Raw genomic sequence first — 10,831 nt, 5'->3', positions numbered from 1 at the left:
AGTAATCAAATAAACACTCGTCTATTTTACCTGGAGCTGGTCGCCTTGTGGGGGCAGAAATGTTTACATCATATGACTTTCCCATTCAACAATTTGATCTCACAATGATGTCATCATGAGCTCACTTGATTCTCATGGTGTGGTCACAATGTGTGGGTCACAATGAGCTAACAGTATAACCACACAGCACACTCACTGTGAGCTCATACTGTGGTCACAATGTGAGGTCACTGCACACTCACTGTGAGCTCATACTGTGGTCACAATGTGAGGTCACTGCGCACTCACTGTTAGCTCATACTGTGGTCACAATGTGAGGTCACTGCGCACTCACTGTGAGCTCATACTGTGGTCACAATGTGAGGTCACTGCGCACTCACTGTGAGCTCATACTGTGGTCACAATGTGAGGTCACTGCGAGCTCATACTGTGGTCACAATGTGAGGTCACTGCGCACTCACTGTGAGCTCATACTGTGGTCACAATGTGAGGTCACTGCACACTCACTGTGCACTCAAACTGTGGTCACATTGTGAGGTCACTGCGCACTCACTGTGAGCTCATACTGTGCTCACAATGTGAGGTCACTGCACACTCACTGTGCGCTCATACTGTGGTCAGTGTGATGTCACGGCGCACTCACTGTGCGCTCATACTGTGGTCACAATGTGGGGTCACTGCGCACTCACTGTGACCTCATGCTGTGGTCACAATGTGAGGTCACTGCGCACTCACTGTGCGCTCATACTGTGGTCACAATGTGGGGTCACTGCGCACTCACTGTGACCTCATTCTGTGGTCACAATGTGAGGTCACTGCGCACTCACTGTGCGCTCATACTGTGGTCACAATGTGGGGTCACTGCGCACTCACTGTGACCTCATGCTGTGGTCACAATGTGAGGTCACTGCGCACTCACTGTGCGCTCATACTGTGGTCACAATGTGGGGTCACTGCGCACTCACTGTGACCTCATGCTGTGGTCACAATGTGGGGTCACTGCGCACTCACTGTGCGCTCATACTGTGGTCACAATGTGATTTCACTGCGCACTCACTGTGAGCTCATACTGTGGTCACAATGTGAGGTCACTGCGCACCAGTGTTGGGGCTAGTTACTCAAAAAAGTAATATATTACATATTACATATTACTCTCAAAAATAGTAATGCCTTACTTTACTTTATTACTCCCTGGAGAAAGTAACTAGTTATATTACTAGTTATATTACTAGTTACATCTTTTTTTCTTAATTACTGTATGATTGCCTGAGATGCATCAGATGGAGGGAGAACATACAAAGGAGGAGTGTTCTTTAGGGTCTTTATCAGTGGCGGCTCCTGCCAATTCTCTCAGGGGGGGCAAATGTTTGCTCTATTAATGAGGATAGGTCACCCATTCAATTGATAAATTAACGGGTAGTTAAAGATGTAAAGGGAACCGAACTACTGTAGTATTAATTAAAAATAAACTGACATTAGGAATCAATCTCTTGCACTCCTTATTTTTCTATATCCGTGTTAACACTATTCAGCAGCATATGAAGACTAACACCAGGATGTGGTTTTTCCAAAAAATACTTTTTACTTTTCGATTTCAGTTTAATAAGAAATAATTGAAGTCACATAAATCACTGTTTACACAACTCACTTATATTACTGCTCGTCAGTACACCTGTTCTCTAATCAGCGGTTAATTCCATCAGGTGCGTGATTTCACATAGAGCAGCTGTTACTACACAGAGCCGTTATTAACTGAGAAGATGCGCAAATCCACGTTCATTTTCAGCGTTTATTGGCACGGTTGTATGAACATATGGTTCACGCACCTGATGGAATAAACCGCTGATTAGAGAACCGGCTTTACTGAGATGCGCATTAACGAGCGGCCGATCGTGATCGGAGCACTCCTACAAAATAATTACTGAATCTCCACCCATCGAAACTAGCTTTCTGTTGCTGGGAACCTTCCTCTGAAAAAGAGCTTGCCGTTGTTGACGCTTCCATTTTCCCCATCTGTCTGAGCGTGCCGCTCTGCTGCCGGCTGTCGACCAATCAGTGATGGTAAATGATACCTCGTGCCAAACCCAGACCAATCACTGTTCCATTCACGCCCTCCTTCCCTTCCCTTCTGTTCTCTGTGTTGTGTGCCTTGTGTGTGATGAAGGTGCTACTGGCAAATGTAACGCAAGTAACTAGCTTGGGAAAACTGTAATAATATTACCATTTTCAGACGAGTAATGCCTTACACTACTAGTTACTGAAAAAAGTAATATTATTACAGTAACGCGTTACTTTGTAACGCGTTACACCCAACACTGCTGCGCACCCACTGTCGCTATATTGTGGTCAGTGTGAGGTCACTGCACAGTCACTGTGAGCTCATACTGTGGTCAGTGTGATGTCACTGCGCACTCACTGTGACCTCATGCTGTGGTCACAATGTGGGGTCACTGCGCACTCACTGTGCGCTCATACTGTGGTCACAATGTGAGGTCACTGCGCACTCACTGTGAGCTCATACTGTGGTCACAATGTGAGGTCACTGCACACCCACTGTCGCTATACTGTGGTCAGTGTGAGATCACTGCGCACTCACTGTGAGCTCATACTGTGGTCAGTGTGATGTCACTGCACACTCACTGTGCGCTCATACTGTGGTCAGTGTGATGTCACTGCGCACTCACTGCGCGCTCATACTGTGCTCACAATGTGAGGTCACTGCACACCAACTGTCGCTATACTGTGGTCAGTGTGAGGTCACTGCACACTCAGTGTGGGCTCATACTGTGTTCACAACATGTCACTGCACACTAACTGTGTGCTTATATCAACATGGGATTGCATTACATTCTGCAACACCTCGACAGACCTGGGAATTATACAAGGATCCTATCTGTGGACTTCAGTTTGGCCTTTAATACCATCATGCCTGACCTTCTCTCTGACAAACTCACACAGCTCTTCGTGCCCCCCTCCATCTGTCAGTGGATCACCAGCTTCCTGACAGACAGACAGACAGCAACTTGTGAAAATGGGCAAACTCACATCCAGGACTATCACCATCAGCACTGGCATCCCCCAGGTATGTGTTCTCTCCCCACTGCTCTTATCTCTCTACACGAGTGACTGCACTTCAAAGGACCCCTCTGTCAAGCTCCAGACAGTCAGCAGATGACATTACAGTCATCGGCCTCATTGAGGACGGAGACGAGTCTGCTTACATACCGGAGGTTAAGCAGCTGGCTGTCTGGTGCAGTCTTAAAAACTTGGAGATGATCGTGGACTTCAGAAGAAACCCCCCTGCACTCCCCCCACTCACCATCATGAACAGCACTGTGACTGCAGTGGAGTCATTCAGGTTCCTGGGCACCACCATCTCTCAGGACATGAAGTGGGACATTCACATAGACACCATTGCCGAAAAAGGCCCAGCAGGGGTTGTACTTCCTCTGCCAGCTGAGGAAATTCAACCTGCCATAGGAGCTGCTGAAACCGTTCTATTCTGCCATCACTGAGTCTGTCCTGATTTCCTCCATAACTGTCTGGTTTGGTTCAGCTACTAAATCAGACATCAAGAGACTACAACAGACAGTCAGGACTGCTGAGAGGATCATTGGTGCCACTGGGGTTCAGGTCTGGTGAGTTTGCTGGCAGCTAAGCACATCAACACCATGGTCATTTAACCAATTTTGGTGCTTTTGGCAGTGTGGGCAGGTGCCAAATCCTGCTGGAAAATGAATTCTGCATCTTCAAAAAGCTGGTCAGCAGAAGGAAGTATGAAGTGCTCCAAGATTTCTTGGTAAACGGGTGCAGTGACTTTGGTTTTCAAAAAACACAATGGACCAACACCAGCAGATGACACTGCACACCAAATCATCACAGACTGTTGAAACTCTGTAAAATTTGTTAAATGTGAGCCAAAATCATCACAATTAAAAGATCAAAAGACTTAAACTACTTCAGTCTGTGGGCAATGAAGAAGGTTGTTTTAATAGGATTTCAGTAAGTTGGCTTTTTCAAGCCAACTTAAGCAAGATGTTAAAAATACCTCAAGACCCACAAACAGAACATTAATTGCATGTTAACATTTAAAACACAAGCCTAAAACTTAAGTTACTTTGAACAGAGTTTAAATAACTCAATACAAAAGATAAACCTAAATGCAGTAATTTCCCTTCCATACCACTGTCCAATACAGGTCACTAATGTCATTTTTACAGTTTGTTCATGTAGCATATCAACACTAACGACATGAAACGAGAACATAAAGTGTTCAAATCAAAACCAAAAGTGTTAGCATGTGATGTTCTAAGATATATTTTGTTTTCATTTCCAGACCCATTGTTGGGGTTTTTGCAGTGGTGGACAGTAATGGAGTAGCTTTACTTCGTTACTGTACTTAAGTACTACATTTTTCAAGTATCTGTACTTTACTGAAGTAGTTTTATTTTGAGTAACTTTTACTTTTACTTCACTACATTCCAAAACATAAGATCGTAATTTTAACTTCACTACATTTCATAAAACATATCGTTACTCCCTATAATATATCACGTGCTCCGACACGCAGAAGCGGTGTCTGATTCATCATGAACGAACTGAGTCTTTTCAAAATAAACCTTTAAATCGGATCGCGAATCGCACCAAACGATTCGTTTATGAATTAGAATGATCCGATTGCAGCTGTTCTGGAGTCGACCACTCACTGATTCAAATGAACCGTTTAGTGTGAGTCTACAGAAGTAAGAACCGTGAAATATTGTGAGCGCGTGCGTCTGATGTTGCTAAAAGTAAGTTATTAATGTCGGAATTTAGGATTAATTATTGTAACTGAAAATCATATTTTTTATTATTTATTTTATATATTTTATTTTGATAATTTAGAATCATTACTGAAATACAACCTTTTTTTGTTTCAAACAGTTCATTGAACAATAATAAATGAAGTACCTGAAGCTGACAATGAAGTAAATGTATAATAATTAGCAAATATGATTAATTTAGCGCTGTAAAAGCGCGTGTGAGGGGCGGAGACGCGCCGGCGGAGCGTCAGACGCGCTTGAGGACCAAACACAGCAGAGCGGTAGGAAACTTCACTCCTCTCTCTTTTACTATAGCGATTTATTTTTAGATACGTGATCTGAGTCTTTCATAGAGTTGTAGAGTTAGAGTTATTAGAGAAATATAATTATTTTTTACATTCTTTGGTCGAAGTTTTCAGATCGGCAATTCGGAGCCTGTTCGCGACTCTGTTGATTCAGATCGGGACTTCGGAGCCTGTTCGCGACTCGGTTGATTCAGATCGGGACTTCACAGCCTGTTAGCGACTCGGTTGATTCAGATCGGGACTTCTGGACTTCGGAGCATTTTCGCGACTCCGTTGATTCAGATCGGCACTTCGGAGCATGTTCGCGACTCGGTTCATTCAGATCGGCACTTCGGAGCCTGTTCGCGACTCGGTTGATTCAGATCGGGACTTCGGAGCCTGTTCGCGACTCGGTTGATTCAGATCGGCACTTCGGAGCATGTTCCCGACTCGGTTGATTCAGATGGGCACTTCGGAGCATGTTCGCGACTCGGTCGATACCGATCGGCACTTCGGAGCCTGTTCGCGACTCGGTTGATTCAGATCAGGACTTCGGAGCCTGTTCGCGACTCGGTTGATTCAGATCGGCACTTCGGAGCATGTTCGCGACTCGGTTGATACCGATCGGCACTTCGGAGCATGTTCGCGACTCCGTTGATTCAGATCGGCACTTCGGAGCCTGTTCGCGACTCGGTTGATTCAGATCGGCACTTCGGAGCATGTTCGCGACTCCGTTGATTCAGATCGGCACTTCGGAGCATGTTCGCGACTCCGTTGATTCAGATCGGGACTTCGGAGCCTGTTGGCGACTCGGTTGATTCAGATTGGGACTTCGGAGCATGTTCGCGACTCGGTTGATACCGATCGGCACTTCGGAGCATGTTCGCGACTCCGTTGATTCAGATCGGCACTTCGGAGCATGTTCGCGACTCGGTTGATACCGATCGGCACTTCGGAGCATGTTCGCGACTCCTTTGATTCAGATCGGCACTTCGGAGCATGTTCGCGACTCGGTTGATTCAGATCGGGACTTCGGAGCCTGTTGGCGACTCGGTTGATTCAGATTGGGACTTCGGAGCATGTTTGAGATTTTTTTTTAATTCAGATCTCGAAGCAGGAAGTGTTTGTCAAACAGTTAATTGGTGATAAATGAATATTTGAACTTGAGGCTTTTTTTTTAGACGAGTAACGTTAGACAGACATGAATGTTTATTCAGAACGGTACTGAAAATAAGTAAATATTGTAGCTGATGCTAAATGTCTAGCAGGCTTGCTGGTGCTAACTTGAGGTAATTTTTATAAATAATGTCCAAATATTTTTATTAAACCACCTATATTTATATATAGATAGATAGATAGATATAGATATATATATATATATATATATATATATATATATTACATCTGGGGAGAAAAGAAAGGATCTGATGTTCAGAACATGGTAACTACAGTAATTATCAAAGAAGGGAAGAGATGCACCCCGTTTGGCCAGGGGTGTTTTTACACCACAGACAAGGTTTGAGAAGGAAAAAAATCATTAAGAAAATATAATTATATTTTCCTTAAGTTGTTCTTCCTAACTTCAGGCCTTATTATCTTGTCATATATAACTGTGGTGTTCTGTAAAACCACAAACTTTAAAATACTTTTTTCTTACTGGTGAAGATCAGATTATCATCTCTGTTTTCTCTCAGGTACATCACAGTGTAAGCTTCACAGTGAACATTACTCTCGTAAGCGTAGTCCATATCAACAACAAAAATATATCTTGACTCCATATAGTGGTTATTTTGGAAAAAATCCCAGGTATTTTGAGCAGTAGGATTATAAAAAAATAAAAATAAATGTGCTAATATAAAATTAAATTCGCCTATATAAAATTGCAAACATCTGTCTTTCAGTACTTTTTTACTTAAGTACATACAAAATTGAGTACTTTTGTACTTTCACTTGAGTAAAATTGAAAAAGGAGTACTTTTACTTTTACTGGAGTAATATTTTATTATTCGTATCTGTACTTTTACTCAAGTACTTGATTTGTGTACTTCGTCCAACACTGGGTTTTTGTTAACGGAGAAACCAAACACTGCAAGTCATTATTTCACCATTTTATTGTATATTTTGTAAAAAAAACCCCCACAAAATTATCAATGACAACACACCCACATTATCTACTTTCTGTACACAGTAAACGAATGTGGGTTACTGATTTTCAAAGTAGAAATAGACATCTTGTTTAATTTTGGTGCAAAATCATGAACTATAAACTGGCAGACCCTCTATTAGCACTTCAACACTATATTGCTCATTTGTGCTTTATGAAGACAATTTTCTCAGTTCTTCATGAAAAAAAGAACAAAACAAACATTTAAAAACCACTGTTTTCATTATTTAAAAGTCCTGTCTAATATTCTCTTTGTTCTCATCACCCTGTTGCTGTTTCGTCTGTGCCACTTCATTCTCCAGCTGAATGATGGCACGCTCAATCTCATAGTTCTTACTAACAAGAGACACCCAGCTGTGGAAACATAAGCAGAAACAATTCCATCAGAGCGGAGTAAATTAATTCAATTCAACCTTGTTTAAGACAAATTCTGAAAATCTGTTCCATATAGAAACAGAATGAAGTACTGACTTTGACTCAAGTTCTCGTAGTTTGGCTCCTCCAGCCATCTGATCGTTTTTGCGCTGCCAGTTCAGGTCCTGTATCTGCTTTCTTAAAACCACAACAGAAACATGTTAGGGGAATTCTGTTAATAGATAACCCTATAAACAGATATTACCCTGTTAATAGATAACTGCATTTTAAAATTAATTTCAAAAGCCAATTAAATCGTTTTTGCACAACCACAATATACAACATCCATATGTAAAGTAAATTGCATTGACCTACATGTTACTTACCTAACCTTCTGCAGTTCCTTTTGGGCATTTTCAATCATTAAGGCCAAGTTACTGTAATCACAGACACAACAACCAGTTATGACCAACATAAAATCCACAAATAAATCTCAGAACTGTTTTCATTTTATATTTCTATTGTGTCAGTTATGAATTAAATAGCTTTTTAATCCAAAGTCATGAGCCCGCAAATAGTGTTCACTGTATTCTGACATTAACCCCTTCAAAAATAACCTACAGATGAAGGTCCCATATTAAAGGAATAGTTCAAGTCACACCCAGTTAACCAAGATGCAGTGAGCTTGTTTCTCAGTGTGAACAGATTTGGACACATTTAGCATTACAACACTTGCTAACCAATAGAATGGACTCTATTTTGGCCAAAGTCAATGGTTTAATGTTAAAACGCCTTAATGATGGATGACGTTAATGGATGTTAACGGATGGATGGGAGTCATATGGATTACTTGTGGATCATTGTGATGTTTTTATCAGCTGTTTGGACTCTCATTGTAACGGCACCCATTCACTGCAGAGGATCCACTGGTGAGCAGGCAATATAATGCTCAATTTCTTCAAAATTGTTCTGATGAAGAAACAAACTCATCTACATCTTGGATGGCCTGAGGGTGAGTGCATTTTCATTTCTGGATCAACTATTCCTTTAAATCAACACAGGGAGTCAAAGTTTCCTGCGAAAGATTCAAATCTTGAACAGTCTGTTCACTTACTCATTAGACACCTTCCAAGCATTAGTTCCATACTGGGCCATGAGCTCAAGGTTCTCAATGCGCACTGCCTGGTGCTCCAGCTGGGCCATAGAGTTATTGACACAGTCCTGCCATGCTGTGATATCATTCTTCTGCCCAGACGATGGAGCAGGAAGCTCATATCTAAGAAAAGCACAATTAGGTGAGATATAACCGTAAACAACACTATTTTAGGTATAGCTGGATGTGCTCATTATCACATGTAAACTCGAAACTAACTTAAATCAACTAATGTAGGCCTTCCTTGTAGCTCAAACAGAAGGGCATGGCACTTTTATGATCACTAGCAAAGCTAAGTTCATGTTCTCTTCACAGGGAAAGCAAGAACTGATAAAAATGTGCACCTTGAATGCAAAGCAAGTTGCTTTGGATAAATTAATGTGTAAATGTAAATGACACTATCTGTACAATGCCTGTAAGGTATCAACAATGAAGCTAGTTCAATTATTTAAATGTGTGCAATAGATCAGCTTCAATAAAGAGGAACTGTACCAAACTAACCAGATCTTACATTTTTGTATGAAGGAACAAACTACAAGCAAAGCACTGGAAATGGGCTGGACAATGAAACAATGGTGCAATCTAAAACTACTAGCATAGAGTAAATGATTTCAAGTAGAAAACAACTTTTTCTACTTAAATGCTTTTGATATATACAAATGCATTTTTATTATTAACAGTGGCATCTGATTGGTGGAGACCTCTATCCAACTTATTTTTGACATGTACAGAACAACTTGAATGTATTAAGCTTCTAGTTATTTTACCTATATAAACTCTCTGCTTCCAATTATTTTAGCTGTACAAAATTGTCAGCTATGCTGCTTAACTCTGAAAACTGGTATTAATCATCATAATATTTTAATTTATTATTGTAATCAAACACTAGTTTGTAGTGCAAATAGTTTTACCATTTACTGCATTTTGACATTCTGACATTCAGCAGAAGTCTTGCATATTCACAGAAAACAGCTTTACAGCATTGCAAAATAAGCTGGATTTAATAATGCTAGTGTAATACTTTAACGGGAAATTGGCTAATAACATGGTATTTTAAAATTAAGTTGATGTGTTGGTAAATAATTTAGTTTTTTTGTGAAAGCAAATAATATTTTAATTACATACCTGTTAGAACTATTTATATTACTGCAGCTTTTTCAGCCTTTGAAAGATGTCTTTAGATTTACTGGAATTTAATTTTCTACTTCCTATGTATACATATACACACATACACACAAACACACACATACATATATATATATATATATATATATATATATATATACATACATACATATATACATACACACACACACACACACATATATATATATATATATATATATATATATATGTGTGTGTGTGTGTGTGTGTGTGTGTGTGTGTATTTTCTATTGTAGATCTTACCTCTTCATACTGAGCAGCTCCATGGGTTGACGAGCAGCCAGTCTCTCAAACTCATTCCTCATGATCTCTGTCTAATTAGAACAACATAACACTAAGAATATAGTGTGAACCAGATTATAGTAAAATAGAAGCAGAAAGGATCTTTTTCTTGTACCTCAAAAGTAGAGAAATCTGGTGTGGGCAGGTAGCTCAAATAGTTCTTGGTTGGTCTGTATCGCCTCGTCTCTTCTTCCACCAAAGCAGCTGCCTGATAATTATTCAAACCAATACAACTGTATAACTACAGAAAAACTGTAACACTATAGCATACTTAAAACATAAACATACGATGAACAAACAACTGAACGGTCTCTTTAAGAACCAGAAGTAGACGTTAGAAGTCTGCATAGACAGAGCCTGCAGGTCTTATATTTATTGTTTATCGTCGTTTTAAGGAAACAGGACGTACAAAAAGGAATATTCCGTATACTTACGGCTTCTCTGACCCCTGGAGCATCATAACCCTGGTCGAAATAAGGCAGAGCATCAACAAAAACATCACCAGCGACTGAAGCCGGTCCTGCCATCGTTTACAAAAGCACGCTTCCCGCTCTGCTTCTGTTACGATGGGATTGAATGACAAACTAACACCAGCGCCCTCTTGTGTATCGGAAGAGAATTTAACGCA

At 40.7% G+C, this 10,831-nt stretch overlaps 1 protein-coding gene across 1 annotated transcript; it reads right to left on the bottom strand.

The window, feature by feature from the left end:
• Positions 1-7,179: 7,179 nt before the first annotated feature.
• On the bottom strand, positions 7,180-10,805 carry LOC128018923 (pre-mRNA-splicing factor SPF27). The gene is made up of 7 exons (XM_052604803.1): positions 10,638-10,805; positions 10,319-10,411; positions 10,165-10,235; positions 8,719-8,880; positions 7,991-8,041; positions 7,722-7,802; positions 7,180-7,604 (listed from the first exon to the last, which is right to left on the bottom strand). The coding sequence occupies exons 1-7, from the start codon at positions 10,728-10,730 to the stop codon at positions 7,478-7,480; spliced, it is 678 nt and encodes a 225-aa protein (XP_052460763.1). The 5' UTR covers positions 10,731-10,805; the 3' UTR covers positions 7,180-7,477.
• Between the last annotated feature and the right edge of the window lie 26 nt (positions 10,806-10,831).

The sequence above is a fragment of the Carassius gibelio genome, chromosome A8 (genome assembly GCF_023724105.1).
Source record: "Carassius gibelio isolate Cgi1373 ecotype wild population from Czech Republic chromosome A8, carGib1.2-hapl.c, whole genome shotgun sequence".
Classification (NCBI taxonomy): Eukaryota; Metazoa; Chordata; class Actinopteri; order Cypriniformes; family Cyprinidae; genus Carassius; species Carassius gibelio.
Note: the sequence above shows the minus strand (reverse complement) of the source record. Positions and strands in the feature narration are given on the sequence as shown.